Consider the following 26,475-nt stretch of genomic DNA (forward strand, 5'->3'; position numbering starts at 1 on the left):
GGGGGGATGGCCTGCTGCCTGGGAAAATGTTGATTACGTGTTGCCAGGGTGAGGCCGTTCTAGCCCTTGTAGTGGCTGAATGTAGTGTTCCTTGCACTTTTGCACTTTCTCCCAGCAGAATATAAGAGGCAGGCTGTTTCTTATGGCCCAAACCCCTGTGGAATGTTTCACTTTGACCAAGGTCTGAGAAATGGCGGTGGGGAAGGCTTACAAAGTGCTATAGTGTGGACTAACATTCTTGGCTTCTACTTTAATATAAAAGGAAAAGGGGTGCTGTTGACTATCTGGCTACTTCCTGCTGAATAGGGGCTCTGTTATCAGGGTTGGGGTTTTGCAGTAGTGGGTGTCCGACTTCGGAGTTGTTTTCCTGGAGGCACTGATACCGAACTTGGTGGAGGAGAAGGATGGCATCAGTGGGTATCTGGGTGGTTGCCTGGACAAGGGAGTTCAGCCTTCGGGAGATAAAGCAGGATATGGAGGTGAGTACACATGGACCAATTGTTAGTATTTGGAGGAGGAAGATTAGGGACCCTAAGAAAGGGGTTACCCAAGGCATACACTTTAGGAAGGATGACCTGTGCTACCAAGAGTTAGTGGCTTGATGTTGGATTTCTGCAGCCCTGTTATGGATCCCATGGGCTTTGTCATGAACAATGCCAGATTCACTAACATTAAAAAGCATTCTTCTTGGAGATATACACATGTGCCCACCTTTTCAGTGGTTAGCAGGTCTAGGACCCTTTGGCTTTGGAGAATGACTCCCACAAGAGAGTTTATCTGCCTTTGGAGGCTTGTAATGGAAGTATGCATGTCCTCTAAGGTATTATAGAGGACTGTAGAGGTTTTTTTTTTTTTTTTTTTTTTTTTTAAATATAGGGAAGTTGAGGTTGATATACTTGCTATTCCAGTGCCAAGTGCATCAGAGATGCTTAATCCTGTTACCAGAGTAATGAGATGTAGAGTCCGCTTAGTGAGTGTGGAGGAAGATGAGACAGAAACTACCGAAGGAACCTGGATGGTCTGGTTGTTTGGCAAAATGCTAATGTTTGGAGATTGTAACCAGGGTGTACGTTCTTGACCAAATTGCTGGCAAGCAAAGATAAGAGTTTGTGCCATACGGAAAGAAAAGACCGGGGGTTGAGAGGCAAAAGTTGTAAGTGAATGTAGCAAGCTACGAGTAGATGGGGGTTGAATCCTGGACAAACTTTTTGTTCCAACATTTTATTTCTCCAGGTTGAATAGCTATTAGCAAGGGAAGCCCCTGTGAGGGTCTGATAGGGAATGTTGGTGGGGGAGGAGGTGAAGGCTGTTTGGTTTTGGAGAGAGAAAAATGGGTTTTAGTTAATTAATAGTCATTGTGGCCCCGATGGGACAGAAGGATATAGATTGCAGTTGAGGGAATTGTGTGTGCATTTTTTTCCAGGGAGCACCCTTGGGTTGGATACATGAAAAGCTGGGCCAGCTGAGAGGGGAGGGGTTGGTAAGAGGTGTTTTATGGAATCGGGCTTGTAACATGTTTAGTTTAGAGGTTATGAGGTGAAGGACGGTGACAGCTCTGTGTGTGATGATGTGGGTGGATTTGATAGTTTGGAGGGAAAGGTATTCAGCTGAGAAAGAGTATAAACAGGTTTCAGGAATGGTTTGGCTGAGTAGGTAAGATGCAGGTTTATTTTGGACCAGGGTTATGTAGTTAGGTTAACAGAAAGGGCAGTGAACTGCTGGATTTTTGTGGACTAACAAATTTAACAGTTGGAAGAAAGAGGGGTGTGTGACTGATTTAAGAGGCAATGTGTGAGATTGATGACAGGGGCCTGACTGCCAGAGGTTGGGGGTGGGGACTGGGGACTTAATAGTACCCCACAGACAAAGAAGACAAAAAGAGAAAAAGGAGATTTAAGAAGGAGTGAATATTCCGAAGGCCCCCGGATTAATGTGAGAAATTGGAGTTGACTATTCAGGGACCTGGGGAGGAAATATCAGGAAGTATCTGAAACAAGATGTGAGATAAAAGATTTACAATTGGAGGTGGAGGGTGTAATGGACTAGGGCCTTCTGGACTGGCAACTTCGGGAATTTTTGTTAAGTGCAGTGAGGTTGGTCCTGTGAGGGAGGAAGAATATTTTGGGGGCGAGGAAATTTCTGAATGTCAAGTGTGGAAAGGATGTTAGCTTTACCTCTGTGGGAGGAGCTTGGATAACCTGGTGAAGGCCCAACCACTTAGGTTGGAGGGGGCAGAGGAGTCTGCCATCCAGACCCAGACCCAGTCCCCTGGTTGTAAGGACAGGGAAGAGTGTTTTGAGGATGGACTTTCAGGCTGGGGCAAGTAAGCGTTAGCGTACTGTCTTATTAGATGTGTGATATATATTCCCTCTAAAACATGACGAGGTTTACACCTTTTTTTTTTTTTTTTTTTTTTTTTGCCAAGTTCTGTGATTCTTTCTTAGTGGTAGCAGTTTCAAGATATAACTTGTCCTTTACCTTGGAGATGATATTCTGGCATATTCAAGATCACCGGATCCCTGAAACCTTCACTTATGTGACTAGTCCCTAACACTTTGTAGGCTTTCTCTCCCCTCCCTTGGGAGTGTATATATTTTTACAGGGCATCCAGAGTCCTTGTTTCTTCTTGCTATTCAGCTCTAGTTAACATAATTGCATGCTTATAGTGAAACAATGTGATGTTGCAGATAATCAAGATCCTTTCAGATTATGTTGTCAAAGAAGCTGGCGAGTTAACATATTCCTTGACAAAACTGTGAAAGAAGTACTGTTGTCTGTCCCAAGTTAATGCAAACTACTTATAATCCTCCTTTCCAATGGCATTTCCAAAGAACACACTCGCCATATCAATACCTGTATAGGAAGTAACAGAGCCTCTGTTGATGCATTCCATCTGGCACACCATATGCAATTAAGACTACCACTGGATCCCATCTGTGGTGGTCCTCCACCATTTGACACAATCTATTTATTCTGGGGCCACATTGGTGAGTTGAATGGGAATACAACAGAGATCATTACTCTAGCATCTTCCACGTCTTTACAAATGGCATTACTGTCTGCTATTCCACCTGGGATGTGGTATTGCATCTGAATTACTGACTCAGCAGGAGTGAACTGTTTTTGAGCATTTTCATGTAAGCTTCAATGATATTAAATCCTGAGTCACAGCACTGTGCCCTCATATTAACAAGATCTCCCTTATCTGGACTTACCTTCTGCCCCCAATACCCTGGTCTCATATTCTAGGCATGCTCTTCTTGTCCCTTCCACTTTAGCAGAGCCAGTACTACACTATTTGGATCATCCTAAGACCTGACCTAGCTATTTGTCAAGTATTCAAGTTTGCTATTTGTTAAGGTATTAGAGAACATGAGGATAGAATTTGACTAAGCAAGTATTGTCTTGCAAGGTATTTGTATCAGCTGTGTTTTCTGCATGGGGATCTTCAGGAAAAGGGATGTTGCCATCCCCCAGCATGGGGTACTGGGATAAGGATACCAATAAATTTCAGGGTAAATTTCAGGCCTTGACTTTAGCATGAGACTTCCCAGGACTTGACTTTAGCATAAAGTCGAGTGTTTGTCGTTGCATTTTCTGCTACTCTGACAATCGAATCCTGAGTCCCATCTTAAGAACATGTCTGCCCTCTGCTATTGGAGATCAGGATATCTTTAAATGCTGCCAGGGAGATTTTCTGACTTTCACACCATACTCTGATGTAACTGGCCATCTTGAGTACATCGGTGATCATGACCACCATCAAACAGCCAACTTCAAAGTTGTTCTAATTGCCATTTCCACACATTTCTCAAACACTAGAGGTATTGACCAAGCCAGTGCCTTCCCTTACACCTGTATCCCATCTTTCATTCCAATGCACAACAGGACAGAGTCAGCAATTGTAATGCTACAGCAGGCCCACATTATCACCAATGCTTTTACAAACGTCAAGGGGGTCTCTGGGCCACCTGGCTTGTCAGTGATACAACTCTGGAAGTTATTATAAGAATCTGCATCCTAGGTCTTCTTGTGGAAACAACTAGTTTAGGTCAGATTCTTTAGAAGCAGACCCTGAGATGAGGATTCCTATAAAAATGATTTATTAGGATATATTTCCAGGAAAACCTGACTAAGGAGAGCATAAGTAGATCTGGAAAGGATATAAAGTAAGGTCCAGTTCAATTCTTAGGGGATTTGGGAGATAGTGTGAACCTCACTTGCCAAGCAGAAGCAAAGGGAGATGGAGCATTTATATCTGTGTAGTGATGCTTTGACTAAGAACTATTCCCAGGCAGGCACAAATTCCCAGGTACATCCAGGTTGGCAGGCAAAACTGGCTCCTGCAGCCTGAGGGAGCCCTCTAACAGAAAAAACAGGTTCCACGTGTTGGGAATGAAAACTCATCAGGAGCTGGTATGCAGCAAAACGGTAAAGAGAACTGAGGGGATATGGGTGGAATATTGAGTGTTTGCTATAATGACTGAATGCAACTATTTTTAATTTTTGATGGGAAGGAACCTCTAGATTGATTTATTTCTGCACTTCTGCACATATGCTCAACATATAGTTAATGTGGGCATTGTCTGAGACTGAACCTAAGCTGTTTTCATTGCTAATATTCAATAACATCTATACATGCCTGGCATATAGAGAAGTCTAGTAGAGTTGGAGTCACTAGGAACTTCTTCATTAGTGACTAGAGAGTCCCTGGGAATGAGGAAAATCCCTAAGAAACTTATCCAAAGCAATAATGGAGGCAGGCACACAATGTCAGTATTAGCGATCTGGTAACAATGGTTCGGTAAATAGAAAAGAGACGCAATTAATGGAAGAGTAAAAGTGAGTGTACGTTCAGACTCTAGAATCTTATGGAAGAGAGTGGCTGGTGGGTAAGAACTAAAGGATTGGCTTTACCAAAAACCTCTCCAAGACATTGTAGACAAAGCAGTTCTGCTTGGAAACTCATGCAGTGAATTGGAGTGAGACATTTGGAAGATGCCAGTGCTTCAATTTAGTTCATCAGATATTTATTAAGTACTGACACTGAGGGCTCAAAAAAGCATGGCTCAGCCTTGAAACATCACGAGTTTCAGCTCATTGACAAGATTAAAGATCTTTCATTTGCATGGACCATTTCTAAAGTACTGGCGGGGAAGAGGGCACTAGTAACATGTTCATATAGTCTCATATTTTTGAAAATTTCTAGAAATAAGCTATTTTAACCACAATTGTTTAAAATTACTATCTCCATCCTATTGTTACTATGTTAATGAAATTGCTCTTGGCATTTTTTGATATGGTGAAAGGAAGGCTGCAGTGGGAATGTATTTTGCTGGACTAAAATTTGGGATACATTTATGTGGCTTGGGTTGATAATGGGCATAGTCACATTATTGCTAGCTACCTTGGTATAGAAACAGCTTCCTGGAATACCTAAATCATCCACTGTGCCTGTGTAATGGGATATCCAAATAATGGAAAAGAGTAAATCACATGAACATATTGGTAATGGTTTTAAACTTCGTATTGACTTGACACACAATCTTGACATTGCAACGATAACACAAAACTCGTAAAAACAAGTCCTTCGTTAGGATTCCCAGAAATATTTGAGCTTCATTGGAGACTGAAGATTTGATAGAAGCAAACTGTGACTGAAGTCACACAAAGACAATTCTTCCCTCTATAAATGTGAATCATTACCTCATCCCTGTCCGAGGTTGGTGTTGCCTGGGGAAACAAAGGTTTCACAATTTATGTCATTGTCTTTGAATATCACCTAAAAATTTCCTATCTTAATAAAATAGCTCACTAATTTTGCCTTTAAACAGTTCACTCTCAGTATCATGTGGATTATACCTATTTAAAAATTCACACTAAAAACGAAAGACATGGTACTAGAGGCTGTGTATATGCCTAGTAATGAATTTTTTAACATGAGGTCACGGGAAGGGAGATTGGAGTGTATGGATAAAAGCAAGAATACAGAAAAGAATACCAAGCAGAAATCCATCGTAAGTTGGTGCATCTCTGGTCATATGTGTGCTCAAGCAGGGAGGCCAGGTAACTGGATCTTTAATAGAAGAAACTGGTCACTTCTGGACAAACAACCCAAAATGCAGAATTTGAAATGTGATGAAGGTGAGCACATATGAAGAGCAAAAGAGGAACAGTCCTTTGCCCTTTGTTAGAACAACAATGAGGTGAGACCCACACTTCAAGAGGAGAACTTTCTCACGATGTTGACTGAGACCTTGATGGCTGACCCTCAAGTGCCCTCCTTCCTTCAGGATTCTACACTCTGATGGTGAAATACCAACTAATGAAATATCCCTCTCTGCTATATGCCTATCTCCCTTTATCAAATTTTGTGAAAATATTTCTCTTACTTTCTCTACCCTCGCTCACCAACAAACTGCAAATTGGCCTGTACACTCATCTCTGCTAAATGTACCCTGAAAAAGCTACTAAGAATTCCGATCACAAGGTGACTAAGTTCCTTTTCTGACCTCATCTACTTGAGCTTCTTCACTTCACTTGTTACTGCTCATCAGCGATCTTTCTTAAAAGGCCATGCCCATGAGTTTTCAGTGAGAGTTCTACTCTCCTGTTATTTCTCACACTTACACACCTGACTCTTTCATCTCTGTTATGTGTGGGCATTTGTTTTTTTGGTCCTCCTTAGATGTTGGCATTCTGTCTTGGCTTGTGATTTTCCATCAACAGGCTCTTCTTGAGCCATTTGGTCTAAACTCAGGTCTTCAGTACTGAACATCTGCATTTTTCTCCTTTATCTTCTTCTCCATTTCACTCTCATAGTTTCTATAAGTTTCAGATTAACGATCTGGCCCCTTGTTGAGCTTGCTGTTATGACTTGAATTATGTTCCCCCAAAAGATGTTGAAATCGTAATACTCAGTATCTGTGAATGTGACTGTATTTGAAAATAGGGTCTTTGCAGATGGTCAAGTTAAGATGATGTCATTAGAGTAGGCCCTGATGCAATATGACTGATGTCCTTATAAAAACAGAACATTTGGACACAAAGACAGATGTGTACCAAGAAGAGATGACATGAGGACTCAGGGAGAAGGCCATCTACAAGCCAAAAAATGCCTGAGACTACTAGAAGCTAAAAGAATAAAAAAGGCACAGAACACATTCTTCCTTATAGCCTTTAAAAGGAACCAGCCCTGCCAGCACCTTGATTTTGGACTTCTAGAGCTGTAAGACAATAAATTACTTTGAGAAACTTAGTTGGTGGCACTTTGTTAGAGCAGACCTAGGAAGCTAATATACATGTCCACATGATTATCCCACTATTACCATTAACTCAACATGTCCCGGCCGGGCGCGGTGGCTCAAGCCTGTAATCCCAGCACTTTGGGAGGCCGAGACGGGCAGATCACGAGGTCAGGAGATCGAGACCATCCTGGCTAACACGGTGAAACCCCGTCTCTACTAAAAAAAATACAAAAAACTAGCCAGGCGAGGTGGCGGGCGCCTGTAGTCCCAGCTACTCGGGAGGCTGAGGCAGGAGAATGGCGTAAACCCGGGAGGCGGAGCTTGCAGCAGTGAGCTGAGATCCGGCCACTGCACTCCAGCCTGGGTGACAGAGCAAGACTCCGTCTCAAAAAAAAAAAAAAAAACCTCAACATGTCCCAAAGTCAAATCATGATCTTCCCCCTTGAAAAGGTCTCATCTTGCTACATTCCCTGGCTTAGTTGTTCAGACCACAGCTCTATTCAGTCTCTCAGGTTAGAGACCCAGGACTCCTTGACACCTTTCTTCTCCTGCATCCATCTAGTCAAATACCATGATCTTTCAGTTCTATCTTATAAACATTCTTCTTGTCTTCATCTCAGCTTTTTCTGCCCTCACCACTGCTGAGGTGAGTTCAGTCCTCACCACTGCTGTGTAGGCCACTGCACAGATGGTCATTTAACTAGTCTTCTTGATTCTCAAATTAGGTCAGAGTGTTCTAGCTAGAGAGAAAATCTGCCCATGTTAGTATTGCTATGATTCCTATCATACTGCTTATAGGTTATACCTTGAACTCCCTAACACAGCAAACAAGACCTCCTTACTCTGACTACTCCCACTTCCCTAAATCCACTTTCTTTCCTTTCCTGATTATGTAGGCAAGTGATTCCCTTCAGAATCCATCCTGCTTCTTGATTTTATTCTTTTGTGCAAGTTGGGCTCCAGTGTAAAGTATCTTACCACTTGATAAGATTTTACCACCATCCAGTGTAAAATATCTTACCACTTGATAAGATTTTACCACCACTTGGAATCAGAACTCCTCATCTGGTCTTTCATGATGCCCTACATGTTCCTCTGCTATTTTACCTAAAACAGTGTAGTGCTATCAATTATTGTGTCTATCCTCCACATTAGGATGGAGAATGGCTGCCTCCTTTACTCCAGTGTCCCAAGATTCCAGATTCTGGAACATAACAAGATCTCAGTAAGTGCTGTGTTTATTCAAGCTTGGGCCTCTAAATCCTTGCCTTGATTTTTCACTCAGAACTATTGTCTATCACATTACCTCTATATGAAATGACTCGATGCCTCTAATCTTTATTCTACATGGTAGAAATCAAAACAGGGGTCAATCCAGACCATGGTCCTGAACTCACCAACACCTACACATTATCATTTTACAAAAATACAAATTCGGTCATATTTGAGATTTATAAGTAATTGAACCACTGAATTATTTGGATCCCAGAAGAAGAAAAATGACAGACTTACACTGGGTAATTTGTGAGCACTGTTGAAAATGAGAATTTACACAGGATTAGGCAGGTGGTAGGGAAACCACAAGGGATTCTGGAGAACCCTAGAGCTTGCCAAATAAAGGCAAATAAAAAAGACTGGACAAGGAAGAGGGAAGTTATCAGAACATATGGAAAGGGCTGCCTTCCTGGAGCTGTGAACTGCAATAGAAAGCTCAGTCTTCTGCACACCCCAAAAGAGAGACTGTCAGAGATAAACACCCACTGACTCTACCTATCTCCCTCAAAAATCTAGCAGAAGCCAGTGGATAAGGGAGTACAGGATGCAATCCATGTGGGTCAGCCTCTTGGAGCCTCAGCAGCATGGAGATAAATGGAGGACATACAGAGAAGAACACATGGACAATACCCAACCCAATAAATAGAAAGTAGTATTAATTTCCACAGACAGGAAAAATCATTGCCCTAGTGAGGTTGTCACCCTGGATTAAAAGTTTTAAGACATTGTTTCTCGTATCCAGTACTGGAATCTAACATACTGGGTCCCACACAGCAAGCCCTCTTAATCCATTGTTAATTCTATGAAGATGACAACTGCGTTCTTAGTTATCATTTTATTTGAATTTTTATTCATCTTATATTCATCTCAAAAAAAAGTCTGAACAAAATAACGAACTGGTCTTATAATTGAAAAGAGCCACAGGAAACAAAATTCTTTTCACTGATATTTTCATCACGGAAGCCTTCTATTTTATGCCATATGGTGCCTAATGACTTTTCCATCCAAGGTGGGATAACTAAGAAAGGAAAATGACATAGAATTTAAAACTTCAGCTGCTTCTATGGCTATAACCATACATAAAATCATTATCCTTTACCTTCACAAATGAGTGAGTTTTCTCTCTTTAGCCCAGTCTTGGACATCTGCTTCTCCAAATATGAGGTAGAAGATTAGTCCTGACAGGTTAATGGCAAACAGCAAGAAGAAGACATTCCTCCACCCAAACTCAGGGTCCTGGAGACACAAAATCCCGAGTCTGTATTACCCCTTTCATATTTTTCTATGAAACATTATATTAATAGTTCAGATGACAACATTCACTGCTGTGTTTCCATGTAGAAATTAATTTCCTGAAAGTGACTCGATAGTTAAATGGAAAGGATTTCAAAATACATTCAGAGTGTTCTTAATAAAGGGTATTTGGGGAACTTTGTGGTTAACCTAGATAAATGCATTTGTCACTATTTATCCAAGTGCCACACATGTTCTCTTTTGCATGAATCTCGACTATGTAAGCTATGCTGAGAATCCTTTCAAGATTCCTCATATGTTGTGCTGGAATTGTGAGAAGATTATGGGCTTTTGAGCTATACATGTTTAAGTTTGAAGAATTCTGATTGTTCATCCTCAATGTGGAAAGACTTATGCTAACATATTTTCAGCTTAATTGTTAGGGAATGAAAATAATAGCATTTCATTTTCACAATTTATGTGAGAATCAATAGTTAAATGAGTTTACTGCATATGAAATACCTATACATACATCACACACTTAATGTTTGCTTTCATTATCACCTTTTTGGCATGATTATGCAAATGAAAATTTTTTAATGTATAATTATTTATAATTTTCTAGAAATTTTGTTTTTTTAATCAATTAAATTTTAAAAGGAACTATTTTATCACTATTTGAAATAGATAACCAGAATTACTTGCCTTTAATAAAAAGCAACCATAATGAATGCAATGAAACCAAAACACTGTTATTCTAGTGAAAAGAAAACAATGTTCATAGCAGCCTTATTGATAATAGCCAAAAACTGGAAACAAGTCAAATGTTCATAAGAGTACAATAGATAAATTGTGATTAGCCACACAATGAGACACTACACAGCAATATAAAAGAACAAACTATTATAACATCCACCAGATGAATCTCAAACACATGATGGACGAAAGAAGCTAGGGTATGTACTATATGATTCCGTTTCTATGAAATGCAAGAATGGGAAAATATAATCTATGAAAACAGAAGTCAAGGTAATAGCTACAACTAGGAGGGGTACTGACTGGAAAGGAGCACAAAATGACCATCTGGGTGATGGAAATATTCTTTTCTTTTCTTTCTTTCTTTTTTTTTTTTTTGAGACAGAGTCTCACTTTGTTGCCCCGGCTGGAGTGCAGTGGCGTGATCTGGGCTCACTGCAGTCTCCGCCTCCCAGGTTCAAGCAATTCTCCTGCCTCAGCCTCCTGAGTAGCTGGGACTACAGGCGCGCACCACCATGTCTGGATAATTTTTTTGTATTTTTAGTAGAGACGGGGTTTCATCGTGTTGGCCAGGATGGTCTTGATCTCCTGACCTCATGATCCACCCGCCTCGGCCTCCCAAAGTGCTAGGATTACAAGCGTGAGCCACTGCGCCCGGCCGGAAATATTCTTTTCTAAAAAAAAAAAAAAAAAAAAAAAAAAAACTTTTACATTCAGAGGCATATGTGCAGGTGTGTTATATAGGTAAACTCATGTAATGGGGGGTTGTTGTACAGATAATTCATCACCCAGGTACTAAGCCTAGTCTCCAGTAGTTTTTTTTTTTCTTTCTGACTCTTTCCCTCCTCCCACCCTTCACTCTCAAGTAAGATCCAGTGTCTGTTGTTCCCCTCCTTGTGTCCATGAATTCTCATCCTTTGTCTTCTACCTATAAGTGAGAACATGTGGCATTTGGTTTTCTGTTCCTGAGTTAGTTTGCTAAGGATAATGGCCTCCAACACCATCCATTTCCCTGCAAAAGATATGATCTCATTCTGCATAGTATTTGATGGTGTGTATGTACCATATTTTCTTTATCCAATCTGTCATTGTTGGCCATTTATGTTGATTCCATGTCTTTTCTATTGTGAATAGTGCTGCAAAGAACGTAAGTGTTCATGTGTCTTTATGGTAAAATAATTTACATTCTTTTGGGTATATATCCAGTAATGGAATTGCTGGGTAGAATGGAAGATCTGTTTTTAGCTCTTTGAGGAATCACCACACTGCTTTCCACAATGGTTGAACTGATTTACACTCCCACCAACAGTGTGTAAGTGTTCCCTTTCCTCTGTAACCTCTCCAGCATTTTTTATTTTTTGTCTTTTTAATAATAGACATTCTGACTGCTATGAGATGATCTCATTTTGGTTTTGATTTGCATGTCTCTAATGATCAATGATATTTAGCTTTTTTCATACCTTTGTTGGCTGCATATATGTCTTCTTTTTAAAAATTTTTATTTTATTTTATTATTGTTTTCTAATTTTTTTATTTCCATAGGTTTTTGGGGAACAGGTGATATTTGGTTACATGAGTAAGTTCTTTAGTGGTGATATGTGAGATTTTGGTGCACCCATCACCTAATCAGTAAACACTGAACCTGATTTGTAGTCTTTTAACCCTTATCCGCTTCCCACACCTTCACCCTGAGTCCTCAGAGTCCATTGTGTCACTCTTATGCCTTCGCATCCTCATAGTTTATAGTTCCCACTTATAAGTGAGAATGTATGATGTTTGGTTTTCCATTCCTGAGTTACTTCACTTAGAATAAAAATCTCCAATCCCATCAGATTGCTGTGAATGCCATTAATCCATTCCTTTTTATGGCTGAGTAGTATTCCATCATATATATATATATCATATATTTATATATAGACCACAGTTTATTTATCCACTCATTGATTAATGGGCATTTGGGTTGGTTGCATATTTTTGCAATTGTGAATTGTGCTGCCATAAACATGTGTGTGCAACTATCTTTTTTGTATAATGACTTCTTTTCTCTGGGTAGATACCCAGTAGTGGGATGGCTGGATCAAACAATAGTTCTACTTTTAGTTCTTTAAGGAATATCCACACTGTTTTCCATGCTGGTTGTACTAGTTTACATTCCTACCAACAGTGTAGAAGTGTTCCCTGTTCACCACATCCAGGCCAACATCTATTATTTTTTGATTTTTTTATTATGGCCAATCTTGCAGGAGTAAGGTAATAGCGCATTGTGGTTTTGATTTGCATTTCCCTGCTCATTAGTGATGTTGAGCATTTTTTCATATCTTTGTTGGACATCTGGTGGGGAAGGGACATCCTATTCAACAAATGGTGCTGGGATAATTGGCAAGCCACATGTAGGAGAATGAAACTGGATTCTCATCTCTCACCTTATACAAAAATCAGCTCAAGATGGATCAAGAACTTAAATCTAAGACCTGTAACTATAAAAATTCTAGAAGATAACATCAGAAAAACCCTTCTAGACTTTGGCTTAGGCAAGGATTTCATGACCAAGAACCCAAAAGCAAATGCGATAAAAACAAAAATAAATAGCTGGGACTTACACTTGATCTTAGCCAAAAGGCCGAGAAGCGATAATAGCTGGGACTTAATTAAACTAAAGAGCTTTTGCACAGCAAAAGGAACAGTCAGCAGAATAAACAGACAACCCACAGACTGGGAGAAAATTTTCACAATCTATACGTCTGACAAAGGACTAATATCCAGAACTTACAGCGAGCTCAAATAAATTAGCAAGACAAAAATAAACAGTCCCATCAAAAAGTGGGCTAAAGACATGAATAGACAATTCTCGAAAAAAGAACGTATATGTCTTCTTTTGAAAAGAATCTGCTCATGTTCTTTGATCACTCTTTAAAGGGTTTGTTTGTGCTTCGTAAACTTAACTTCCTTGTAGATGCTGGATACAAATTAAAAGTATTGCCAGAAACATAACAGGTTGGCATTTATGCGTGGAATCATTATCCCAAGACACCTATGCAACTGTGTGTTTTCAGTTTCAAAGACAGCAATCGATATTTAGTTCTTTTCTTGAGAATGAACCAGGTTTTAGGTCACCAAAGAAATGATTTTATATTTTTCTTTACCAGGTTCATCTTAATGACAAATTACCCACAATTTAACTTTATTTTCCAATATTTGAATACATACTATTACCTTTATAAATGGATTTAACAGAGCATTTTTGGAGTCCTTCATGACAAAAAAATTGTACCTGACTAAGAAGAAATCCACTGACAGTGGGTACAATGACAGGTGCCATGCTCGAAAATCCCCTTGATGCTCCCATGAGAAAACTGGAATGCCTGTGGGTGACAGGAATGTTCCAGTCTAGATCCAGAGATGTTTGACAGTATCCTTCAGCCCTGATCCATGAATGAATCTATAACTCAATTATATTTTACAATTATATTTAGTTATAATTAGACAATTATATCAAAAAGGACTTGCACTATGTATATTCAAGGAGAGGGATGAAGACAAATCAATACCCCTCCCTCAACATCCCTGAAAAAAATGGCCACAGGTCTATCTGTGGTCCTTCCCTATGGTTTATTCATTTCCTAAATTTGGGGATCCCAGAAAGCTGAAAGCTAAATCTTTTAAAGAAAATGTGAAACTGATAGTGGGGAACAGAGTCCTACCTTGGAGCAATATCTAAGACATTGATATAAATCCCTGACTGACACAATGTGCTTAATGCACATGAGAGCGTCAGCAAGGCAGTTGCTGTGATATAGCTGGAACTGAGGTAGGGCAGAGACACAATGAGTGCTGAAGCGGGAAGATTTCCTAGGGAATGAAGAACAAACAAATTAAACAGTGAGATGCACTCTTTGGCTGTTGTATGCTATGCGAATTATCTGACCCTCAGGCTCTGTTCTTACCTAAAATTGTGGCAATTTTCCTCACAGTGATGAGTCTAAAATTTTTGGTTAGAAGGAAATCTGCTAGATAGCCTCCCACTATGCCTATGACCCAGGCAACAATAAAAGGAAGGGCAGATAGAAGTCCATTCTAAAGAGAAAAGATTGAGTAAATTACCATAATAAAGGCAGTGAGACCACAACTTCTGTTGATAAATTACTACTAATAATACTGACGCTCTGAAATCATACTTTCTTAGGAAAATCAGTAACCTCTTAAATCATACCACAGAAAAGCTACTGGCATGAAAATTAAATATTAGATTATTTTTGGTAATAAGAAATACATTTCTCTAAGTGGAATGATTAGTGAGGGCAGAGTAATTGGTCAGCCATGCAAGCAGGAGAAAGGAAGGGAAGGAAACATACTCACGTCTCTGATGTTAACATGGTACACAGAGCTGATGTAAGTTGGTATGTATACAATCATTGTGCTAACTAACCATTGATGGCTGAAACAGCCTAAACATATGGACCAAATGGGTAGAGATCTGAGCACAGCTTTGATGGGAAGAGGCTGCTGAGAAGACCTGACCTGAAAACAAATTTACTGTCAGAACGGTAAATCCAAGAGATGCTCACACACTTAGTCACCCTTAAAAATACAGATTTAAGGTCTCAAGAAAATTCAGATACAAGGTCTCATGAAAGTATTGGTGTCTTTATATGTACCTGTTGTTTCAAGGAGGATATGATGTATTCTTTTTCTGAGGTGCTTATCCATGGATAGGAAATGGGGTCATCATAAATCACAATAAACCAGAGAAGGCAGCAGACACAGCCAACACCTCCTGTAGGCACAGGGTACATTTGGTAAATGGGCTGTTTTCTGCTTTTTGGGCGAATTTCTTTTAGTTGGGATATTTTCTGACATAAGTTCTAGGAAAAGCTCATGTTCATTATATCCCTTTTCCATTTCTTAAACAATTCGCCCATTTTACATTTCCTGTTTATGTGTGTGTGTGGAAATTACAGAGCCTAGAAGTGGCACTATACTTGATATCTCAATATTTTTAATATTAGCCATTCTGATAGGTGTGTAGAGATACCTCATGGTTTTTATTTGTATTTCTTAAATAACTGAGGATAAGTTGAGCATCTTTTCATGTGCCTATTTTCCCTCTCTCTATCTTTTTTTGGTGAAGGATTTTTGCCCAATTTGTTTTTGGTATTTTTATTATTGAGTTTTGAGAATTATTTACTCATTCTGAATAAAAGTCCTTATTATACATGTGTTTTGCAATTATTTTCTCCTGGGATCAGCTTGTCTTTTTATTATCCTAACAATGCCTTTTGATGAGGATACATTTTTAAATTTGATGAAATCCAATTTATTAATTAATTTTATGAATCATGCTTTTGGTGTCATATTTAGGAAATCATTGCATAAATAAGAAAGATTATCTCCTATGTTTTCTTCTAGAAGGATAATTTCAGGTTTTCTATTTAGGTCTGGGATTCATTTTGGTTTAGTTTTTATATATGATCCAAGGTATGGATGGAAGTTCATTTTTTTGCATGTGGATATCCAATTTTTGAGCACTTTCTGTTAAAGAGACTATCCTTTATCTATTGAACTTTTCTCAGAGATCAGTTCAGTTTACTTTATATGAAATAAATAGAATCATGAGTCTATGATTCTATTTTGTTCCACTGATCTATTTGCCAGTCTTTATGCCAGTACCACACTGTCTTAAAGACTATAACTTTATAATATGTCTTGACATCAGATAGTGTTAGTCCTACAACTTTGTAGTTTATTTTCAAAGGTGTTTGGCTATTCTAGAATCTTTGAATTTCCATAAAGATGTAGTTTTCAGTGCACAGCCCTCACATCTCTTTTGGCAGGTTTTATCCCTGCGTTGAATATATTTTATGCCATTGAAAATGGTACTGTTCTCTTTAATTGATATTTCTAATTATTTCAGTTTTTCTACATCTGAAAATATCTCTATTTTGCATTTGTTTTTGAAACAGTTTTTTCATTGGGTCTAGAATTCTAGGTTGACAGATTTTTTTCTTTTCTTTTTCTTTTTTTGGTTTGTTTGTTTTCTTGTACTACTTTAAAGATGTTGTTCCACTGCCTTCTCTCTTGCACTGCTTCTAACAGGAAGGAATGCTGCATTCAGCATTATCTTTGTTCCTCTCTCTATAACACATGTTTTAGCTTTGGCTACTCTAAGATTTTCTCTTTATTTCTGGTTTTGAGTCATTTGATTAGAATGTAACTTGATATAATTTCCTTCATGTTTCTTGTGCTTGAGGTTCATCGACCTTTTTGGATCTGTGAATTTATAGTTTTCATCCAATTTGGAAAATTTTTGGCCATTGTTTCTTATATATTTTTGAGAAATGTTGTTGTTGTTCTCCCATCCTACTCCTCTATTTTGGGCACTCCACAACTTACTAATGTTCTCATTTTAATATTATAATTTTCTCTGTGTGGTGCATTTTGAATGATTTATATTGCTGTTTTTAAGTTCATTAATCTTTCATTTTATTGTATCTAATCTGTCATTAACTCCATTCTGTGCATTTTTCATCTCAGATATTGTACTTTTCATCTCTATAAGTTTTATTGGGTCTTCTTTATATTTACTATGCCCCCACTTAACTTTCTGAACATACAGACTTATGCTGTAATACAGCTATAGTAACTATTTCAATACCCTTGTTTACTAATTCTAAAATCTCTGTCAGCTCTGGGTTAGTTTTGATCAATTCATTATTCTCTTCATTTTAAGTTGCATTTTTCTCCTTTTCTTCATGTCTGGTAATCTATGGTTGGAGCCAGACATTATGAATTATATCCTGCTGGGTGCCAGATAGTTTTGTATTCCTGTAAATCTGTTTAAGCTTTGTTTTGGGATATGATTAAGTTATGTGGAAATAGTTTGCCCCTTTTAGGTCTTACCATCATCATTTGTTAGAGAGATCCACAGCAGTACTCCCTCTAAGGCTAATAACTTCTTACTACCGAGGAATAACATTTATGAGTATTCCATCCAATGACCCATGAATTATTATTTTTTCAGTCTGTCTTATGAAAATGGGTACTATCTCTGATTCTCTGTGAGTGCAGGCACTGTCTTCAGTCTTCACCAATGATTTTCCCCTGCCTATACTAAAGTCCTCTTTTACATTCTTGATATTGGTTATTTTTCTTTCCTTTCCCTCTCTCTCTCTCTGTTTCTTTCTCTTTCTTTCTCTCTCTCTCTCCATCTGGCTAAAGATTTGTCAATGCTATTGGTCTTTTCAAATAACCAATTTTAGATTGAACACAACCTCTTTTTTGGTTTAAATCCATTAATTTCTGCATGTACTTTTGTTATTTTCTTCCTTCAGTTTGATTTAGGTTTACTTAAATCTTCTCTTTCTAGTTATTTTAAGACATAAGCTTAGATCGTTAATTTGAGAACCATCTTTTCTAATATAAGCATTTAATGTTAAAAGTTTCTCTCTAAGCATTGTTTTAATTACATCCTACAAAATTTGATATATTGATTCTTCATTTTCATTCAATTCAATTAAAAGCTTTCCCTTGTGTCTTTTTCTTTAACTCATTGGAAATATGTTGCTAACTTTTTAAATATTTGGGGTATTTCCAGAGGCTTTTCTGTTACTGATTTCTAGTTTAATTCTATTATGTTCAAAGAACATATTTTCTATCATTTTCAACTCATTTAAATTTGTTCAATCTCATTTTTGTAGGCCATAAATTGTCTATCCTGGTGAATGTTTGCAGCACACTCGAAAAGAGTAAGTACTCTACTGTTGTTGAATAAAATGTACTTATTCTGTGTTCTTATTCTATTGATTATTGAGAGAAGAATATTGAGGCCTCCATCTTTAATTGTGGATTTGTCGATTTCTCCTTACTCTTCTATCAGTTTTTGCTTCATGTATTGTGAAGCTCTGTCATTAGGTGTATATACATTTCAGATTGTTATGTCTTCTTGTGAATTGGTAATATTCCTTGTTCTGAAGCCATTCTTGTCTGATATTAATATATCCCCCCAGTTTTCTCTTGATTAATGTTTCCATGGTAACTAACATCTTTGTTCCCTGGACTCTGTACAGTCCCAAGAACCAACAGGACTCTATCTCTGCCCTTAAAGAGCTCACTGCCCAGAAGGGGAGATAAATGTATAAACAAATAAATGCAAACTAATGAAAGCTTTGAAAGTAGAATGTAAAAGCTACTGAAGTGGAAGTTATGGAGGGAGCAGTTCTTTCTTGACTTCTAATAACTAAATGGAAGGCTTTGGGACAAATGCTGAGGTTGGCAAAATTCATCCTCTTGGTGTTTCATGTTTTCTCCTCTCTAAGAAACTTGAGCCTCACTCAGGATGCTTTGCTCCTGTGCTTAATCTGAGACAAAACCCACAGCAGCACCTAACTCTCTGGATTTCTTCCTTCCGTGTCTTACCACTGAACTGCAAGCCTATCCCCTACTGCCTGCAATGGCAGCAGAGTATGCCTGATTACCGTGTGATAATAATACAATATGGTAGGTTAATAGAACTTTATAAGAGGCAGGAGAACTTCCAATTTTTTTATGGCATTGGCTAATTATTCCCTTAGATTAAGATATTTTGTTTTCTAGGGTTTATCTGTCTTGACTCATTTCGTTTGGAAAACTATACACAAATATACTTACTGAGGAGAATCTTTCTGCATATGAAAGTCTGGGAACTGGGAGATAGTAGCTTACCAAAGATATAGAAGACAAAAGGCCACCCAAGGGTTTCACTAATGAAGCCACCTATGAGGATGGCAGAAAAGCATCCCAGTAACATTCCTGCAAAGAGACAGAAAGTAAACTGTGGGACTCTAGACTTCTACCTGGCAAACACATACAGATTGATAGATGACATATTATAGAGCAGTAGCACTAAACCATAAGGAGACGAGCATATTAGAATGCACAAACTTCAAATTTATGATTTAAGAACATATAATTTCATATGTTCTCCTTAGAGCACATTTTTCTGGCAGTTCCCTATAACATAGCAGATGACTGACATACTTCCTTTCAAGTTCTTGTAATTACACAAGTTATATATGCTTATTGTAAAAGGAGCCAAAGTTACTACTATAAGGAGCCAAAGTTACTCTCATCTGCCTTCCCAGCCATTCTCATTCTTCTCTCAAAAATTAACCATTAGTAACAATGTATTATATAATACGTAATTGCATACCTTTTCTTTTCTGTACACATAAATAATATATATCTACACATAGTCATCCTCCTGGTAAATGCATTTATGTAATATGTAGGCAGAAAGATAGATTTTTCTATAAACGTGCTAACAACTCTTTTAACTTTTATAGCTTTTCAGAATGTTCTAATATGGTAGGGCATGTTCCCTTTTTATCACTTTTTCAAACATTTCTAGGTGATTGTATTTTTTATTTTCCAGATGAACATTAATATTAAGCTGTCAAATACTATATATGTGTATAGGTATTATCATTTTTAAATAAACAGGATCATAATGTTTCTATTGTTTTGTGACTTCAGTTTTTATTCAACAATTAGTCTTGTAAGCATTTTTATGTCATTGTAGATTCTACGTAGTTACTCTGAACATAGACATAATATATTTCTGTGCAATAGAATATCAGAAGTGGACTTGCTAGGTCAAAGTCTAGATCAAAGGCTATGTGCATTTTAAATTTTGGTAAATACTGACAAAGTACCTTACTAGAAGGGTGCACCAAATTAAATTGCCAAAAATATTGTTTTTTTTTTTTCCTCGTCTCTTTGACAGCATTTAATATCCTCAAAGGTTTTTCCTTGTTATTGTTTCTTGTTTTTTGTTTGTTGTTTGAGACAGGGTCTTGCTCTGTCACTCAGGCTGGAGATTTATTACATGGTGCAATCACAGATTACTGTAATCTCAAACTCCCATGCTCAAGCAATCCTTCCACCTCAACCTCCAAGTAATGGAAAGACAGGTGCATGTCACCACACTTGGCTAACTTAAAAAAATTCTTTATAGAGATGGGAATCTTGCTATGTTACTCAGGCTGGCCTCAAACTCCTGACCTCAAGTAATCCTTCCATCTTGGCCTCCCAAAGCACTGGATTACAGGCATGAGCCATCATGCCCAGCCCCTCAAAGTTTCTTTTTTTTTTTTTCATTTTTACATTTTAATTTTTATTTATTATACTTTAAGTTCTAGGGTATATGTGCACAAAGTGCAGGTTTGTTACATATGTACACATGTGCCATGTTGGTGTGCTGCACCCATTAACTTGTCATTTACGTTAGGTATATCAAAGTTTTTAAAAATTACCTTTCTGGCCACGTGCAGTGGCTCACGCTTGTAATCCCAGCACTTTGGGAGGCCAAGGCAGGTGAATCATGAGGTCAGGAGTTCGAGACCAGCCTGGCCAACATGGTGAAATCCTGCCTCTACTAAAAATACAAAAACTTAGCTGGGTGTGGTGGGGGATGCCTGTAATCCCAGGTACTCGGGAGGCTGAGGCAGGGGAATCGCTTGAACCCAGGAGGCAGAGGTTGCAGTGAGCCGAGATCGTGCCACTGCACTCCAGCCTGGGCGACACAGTGAGACTCCGTCTCAAAGAAAAAAAAATTATTTTTCCAATATTAACGAAAAAGAGAGCTGGGAGTGGTGGCTGATGCCTGTAATCCCAGCACTTTGAGAGGCTGAGGTGGGAAGATCAGTTGAGGCCAGGAGTTCAAGTCCAGCCTGGGCAACAAGTAATATCCTGTCTCTACAAAAAACAAAAAGTAAAAAATTATCCAAGCATGGTGGTGTCTGACTGTAGTTTTAGCTATTCAGGAATCTGAGGCAGGAGAATCACTAGAGCCTAGGAGTTCAAGGCTGCAGTGAGCTGAGATCATGCCACTGCACTCTAGCCTGGGTGGCAAAGGGAGACTTTACTTCAAAAAAAAAGTAGAATAAATAATAAAGAGTATCCCATTTTAATTTCCTTTCTCATAGTAAAGTTGCACATTTTTTTCTATCTTTAGCTATCATTTTTTATTTCTTCTGTGAACTGTCTGTTCATAATCTTCTTATCTTTGTTTCTTTTGCTTGTTTAATTTTGCCTTAATTTACAGAATCTTTATGTATTGTGAATGATCCTTTGTCTGTATGCTGGCTGCAATTATCTTCCCATCTTTCACATTTTTAATGTTGTGTTTTGTAATTCAGCTGTAAGTTTTTATGAAACCAGATCTCTGATTCTCCTCTATAATGACCGCTACATTTACTCTTTAGTTTAGAAGGTCTTTTCCCACCTCATAACCTAAAAAAAAAAAAAGAAAAAGAAAAAAAGTCTCTTATTTACTTGTGTTGCCTCATTTAAGCACTAGTAGTCAGATTTATAATTGAGTAAATAGAGAGAAAACTTAAATAACTTGCCAAAGGTCACATTGTTAATAACGGGAAGTTAGTGTTGGAAATGAGACTGCCTGACCCCAGGCCACAGATACATGGAGATGGAAAACAGCATCTTTTTCTACCACTAAGTCTACCAAATTTGCATCTTTTCCTTGAACTCTCTGCCTTTGCTTTGACTATAATGGGGAACAGGTTCCTGCATTGCATCGATCCAAAGCCAGGTCCTTTCTTATCCTCTGGACCCGGTCTCCTCCAATCTACCCCAGGCTTGGACTCTTAAGAGTATGCATTCTCTCCCTGCATCCTCACTTCCCTCCTCAACTCTTGAATCTTTCCCATCCACATGCAAATATAGCTTCCTGTGGCTCATGCTAAAAACAAAACAAACCCTTCAGAACCCCCTGCGTGCACTTTGACATTTCTCTGCCTCTCCTCAAGGCAAAACTTCCCAAAAGGCTGTGCTAACTGCCTCCATTCTCTTTCTTCTTGTTCTTTCCTCAGCCGATTCCCAACACACCTCCATTTTCACTCTCAAAACACTGACACGGTTCTTGTTAAGATTTTTTGTGACTTCCACCCTGCTGGACTCGTGGCCACTTGCTCAAGCCCAGCAGCGTGTGGTACAGTTGGCCGTTTACCTCTGGCTGACTGTTGTCTTGCCGCATCTGTCACACACACCTACCTTGTTTTCCCACTGCCTCATGGGAAGCTTCTCAGAACTTTTGCTGGCCTGTCATTCTCTTCTAAGGACTGAATGCTGGAAGGCCTCACAGCTATTCCCTTGGTTTTGTCCCCTTCTCCATCTATGTTCTTTCTCTAGGTGGTCTTGTCCAGGACCAGGGTTTTAAATACTATTTCTATTGAAATACTGAGGAATTTTCAGTATGTCCTGTTTTCTCTCATATCGCTACCAAATTCCAAACTATAAACCAATCTCCATTCAGATGCCTAACAGCTCATGGCTAATACTTGATTTACATTGACTTATTTAATGCTTAAATACACACACACAAATACATATACATGCATTCACATCTACCATAGGTTGATATCACATGTATCAACCTGTGTGTGAGCTGTATTGTATATACGTTCATAACTAAAGTGTATTTGTTTTGTTTTTATGTTTTGGGCTTCATTAAAGTTGTATCATCCAGGATGTCTTTTTCTAAGACACTGTAATGTGTTTGCTGTATATTATATGAGAATATTCATTTCTACCATAGAAAATAAATAAATTCACCTTATAAGAGATTATTCAGATGTCATAAGATATATTGGGTATTGATTATAACAAAGTCAGTAATTTGAGAGGTATTGATAGACAAGATTCATAAACTATGTAAATTAAAGATAAATAATTTACTAAGAATACCATGTTTATCTTTGAACATAGATCTAAAGGGATATGAAGACTAAGAGACAAATAATATTAGTCAGGCAATGATTTTAAACATGAGTCTCTGAACATTCATGGAGGTTTAGAGACACTCAATCAGGGAAGCACTGAAGCTTGTGAAATTCAAATGTGGCCATCTCTTCCCAAGTCTGCATTCAGTGACTTGACTGAATCTTGAAATCAGCTATGGTGGGAGTGTTTAGAGCACAGAAACTGATAAATACTATAAATGAGCTTACTTTTCCCCCTAAAGAGCCTGTTTAACAGCACAGCACTGCTGACTCAATATTTGTCTGGGCCTAATTCAGCACCCACTGGAGATACCCATTCTGTCTCCATGTGCTCGAGAAACACAAAGCCATGGCAGTTAGTTCTTTAGGGAATGGACCTGTGGCCAGCATCACTCATCCTCGTGTTTTTCCCATACAGTAAATGCATGTCATTGGCCCTGATGCCTTTCCTCTAGACACCCCTGTTTGAACCTTAACTCTGGTTCTCAGAACCACACCATCAGTGGTAAGGCTGGTGCAGCAGAAAGACAGAGAAAGAATGTTTGAACACTTGAACATTCTGCACACTTGATTCAGGTCATGCTTCTACCTGCTTATGCTCTATCTTACACGGGTTAACATATCCCATTTCCACTTCTCCCCCTTACTTTTTACCCTGTGTTTTAAATTGACGTAACACTGCAATTACAGCACCTAATGTGGTCTGTGAGCCTATCTGTTCTATGACCTCTGGGATAGCTTGTCTGGTAGTGTACCTTAGCCTACCAAGGTATCAAGGCATTATCCTCCATGATAGATGTGCTTTATTCATACAACATTTGTGTTTCTGAGATTAATCTATGTTGTTTCATGCAGCTACAGTTTCTTCATTTTCACTGCTGTATGACATTGCATTATTTTTAGATTTAAAGGTGTTTGTGTTAATTTTTCTTATCACCTATTAAAACCTGCCTTAGATATGAACTACCAGTTCTGTTTGGTCTGCTCAGTCTCTTAAGTTACTAAACTCCTTAAGTGGCTGCAAAGTTTCCTATCTATAATAGGTGCACTTTTTTAGGCTCCCTTAGAAGATACAGTACACCATGTCCTAGAGGCTGGCAATACTTGAGCCCTTCCACTAAAGGCAGGTGCCTTCTGCGGTAGTCCTACGCCAACCTTATGAGCTGAGTACAGCCTGCAGAGGAGCCACAGGATAATCAGAAATGGCACTTTCTATAAGATCTACTGAGGAAAGCAGGCAGGTTCAGCTCATTCCACCTGCTGATGGGATTCTCCAGTGGTTTTCTGTTGGGTGCCTTCAGACAACCATGGGGTCTATGCTCTCTAACCAGGTTGGGAGGCCAGAAAAGATCACCCGCTTGGAGCCTCTGAAACAGTCCTTCAACACCAAAGATGAGAAAACTTCTGGAACCTGCACCCTTTGTAGGCTACTGAAATTCTTCTAGATACTGTCATTTGACCTATTCTGGTTGTTCCGTCTCTATATACTCAGAAGAGAGAGGAAAGGGAGTTGCTACTTTATATAAGGTCACTGTCTTCAGTCCAAGTCTTTTAACTTTTCTTTCATGCTTTCCATCTCTTGATTTTCTTGTGCTGTATTCTGAGATAATCCCTCGGTGTGATAAACAAAGTGAATTTTCTTAGTCCAAGTTGCAAATGGCAGAGACTAATCCTCCAGAATTGTGAGGGTTTTAGAGTGTGCTGTCGGTCAGGGTGTGTGTGTAGTTTATTTTCTAGACTTGAAGGGTCCCTGCCTTCTTGGTACTCATAAATTACCCGGAGAGTTACCCTTTTTTTCTCACCCAGCACCCACTTTAGCAATCTCCTGTTTCTTAACCATACACTGTCTATTTTCCACACTTCCCCAGTATAACTTAGACTTCTCGCTCCAGAATATTCATTCAGAGCACAGTGTCCAGGCAGATAATTATCAGAAAGAAGTTCTCAGGACAATTGAGAGCAACTACAAAGAAGATTAAGTTGAATCTTTACCTTCCAATAAATAATAGTATAAACTCCCAAATGTCAGGAATTAATATATAAAGATAAAGCCATACAAGCTAAAGAAAAAAAAATGTGGAGTTTTTTTTTTTTATAACCTTTCCATCTATGATTCAAAATCCAGATGCCATAAAAATGATCAATTTGACCACATAAAAATATTTTTTTTTTTTTTTTTTTTTTTTTTTTTTTTGAGACAGAGTCTCGCTCTGTCGCCCAGGCTGGAGTGCAGTGGCCGGATCTCAGCTCACTGCAAGCTCCGCCTCCTGGGTTCACGCCATTCTCCTGCCTCAGCCTCCTGAGTAGCTGGGACTACAGGCGCCCGCCACCTCGCCCGGCTAGTTTTTTATATTTATTTTTAGTAGAGACGGGGTTTCACCGTGTTAGCCAGGATGGTCTCGATCTCCTGACCTCGTGATCCGCCCGTCTCGGCCTCCCAAAGTGCTGGGATTACAGGCTTGAGCCACCGCGCCCGGCCTAAAAATATTTTTTAAGTGATCCAAGTAATGGTGTAGGCAAAGTCATGCCACAAATGACATCTTAGGGAAAATAACTGAAAGTCATGTCATAGACAAAGGACCAGTCTTTTTAATTTAAAAATACTTCATTGACATTGAGCAGATGATGAGGAACCATGCAATGAAAAGCTGTCAAGGAACCCAGTGGGAGAATGTTGGATTGTAGTGTTCCCATTTGGAGTACATGACCTTACCTGACAAAGCAATGCTGCAGAGTCTGCTTCGTTCATGTGGAGGGCCCCACTTTTCCCAAATTGCAAACTGACCCCCAATTACTGAGCACTGAAATTAAAATGATTAGAGTTCTTAACGTGTGGTGCCATGTCAAAATTAATATCCAACTCAGATTTATAAAATATTGAGTACCTGGCTTAGGCCCTGGACTATTCGAGTTATAATGAGGAAGACTATTCCAAAGTCAGCAGCCAGAGGGATGCATAGAGTGAGAAATGAAGTTGCAAACAAAGAAATGCCAACCACTCGCTTTGTTCCTACTCTTCCAGCCAGGTATCCACTGGGAGCCATTGTCAGTATGCCACCGTAACCAACAGCACCAAAGATGATGCCTTGGATTTGAGGAGACCAGTCATACACAGGAGCCTTAGAGAAACAGAGAATGCTGTAGTAAACCTTACACAAAAAGATTCTCACATACCCTAAAAAGCTTCTTTAGAC

The 26,475-nt window shown here is 38.8% G+C and overlaps 1 protein-coding gene and 1 long non-coding RNA gene across 5 annotated transcripts in view; one reads left to right on the top strand and one right to left on the bottom strand.

Moving 5' to 3' along the window:
- The first annotated feature begins 373 nt into the window (after positions 1-373).
- Positions 374-26,457, top strand: LOC115896996. Its single transcript, XR_004056956.1, has 3 exons — positions 374-479; positions 18,206-18,253; positions 26,304-26,457. It is a non-coding gene; the product is annotated as an uncharacterized LOC115896996 (long non-coding RNA).
- SLC17A3 (solute carrier family 17 member 3) overlaps positions 5,009-26,475 on the bottom strand; it is a 31,748-nt gene continuing 10,281 nt past the window's right edge. For 2 of the 4 annotated variants that reach the window (XM_010364971.2, XM_010364989.2), the window contains 10 exons: positions 26,167-26,400; positions 25,995-26,082; positions 19,209-19,295; positions 15,167-15,285; positions 14,868-15,029; positions 14,456-14,585; positions 14,213-14,360; positions 13,783-13,873; positions 9,622-9,758; positions 5,009-5,733 (listed from right to left, as the gene is read on the bottom strand). In XM_010364971.2, the coding sequence (XP_010363273.1) occupies positions 9,624-9,758; positions 13,783-13,873; positions 14,213-14,360; positions 14,456-14,585; positions 14,868-15,029; positions 15,167-15,285; positions 19,209-19,295; positions 25,995-26,082; positions 26,167-26,400 (1,194 nt within the window). In that variant the 3' untranslated portion in view covers positions 5,009-5,733; positions 9,622-9,623. Of the gene's footprint in view, positions 5,734-9,345; positions 9,541-9,621; positions 9,759-13,782; positions 13,874-14,212; positions 14,361-14,455; positions 14,586-14,867; positions 15,030-15,166; positions 15,286-19,208; positions 19,296-25,994; positions 26,083-26,166; positions 26,401-26,475 lie in introns of those variants that run through there. The other 2 variants (XM_010364981.1, XM_010365007.2) reach the window with 2 other exon arrangements.

Source organism: Rhinopithecus roxellana, chromosome 4 (genome assembly GCF_007565055.1).
Source record: "Rhinopithecus roxellana isolate Shanxi Qingling chromosome 4, ASM756505v1, whole genome shotgun sequence".
Classification (NCBI taxonomy): Eukaryota; Metazoa; Chordata; class Mammalia; order Primates; family Cercopithecidae; genus Rhinopithecus; species Rhinopithecus roxellana.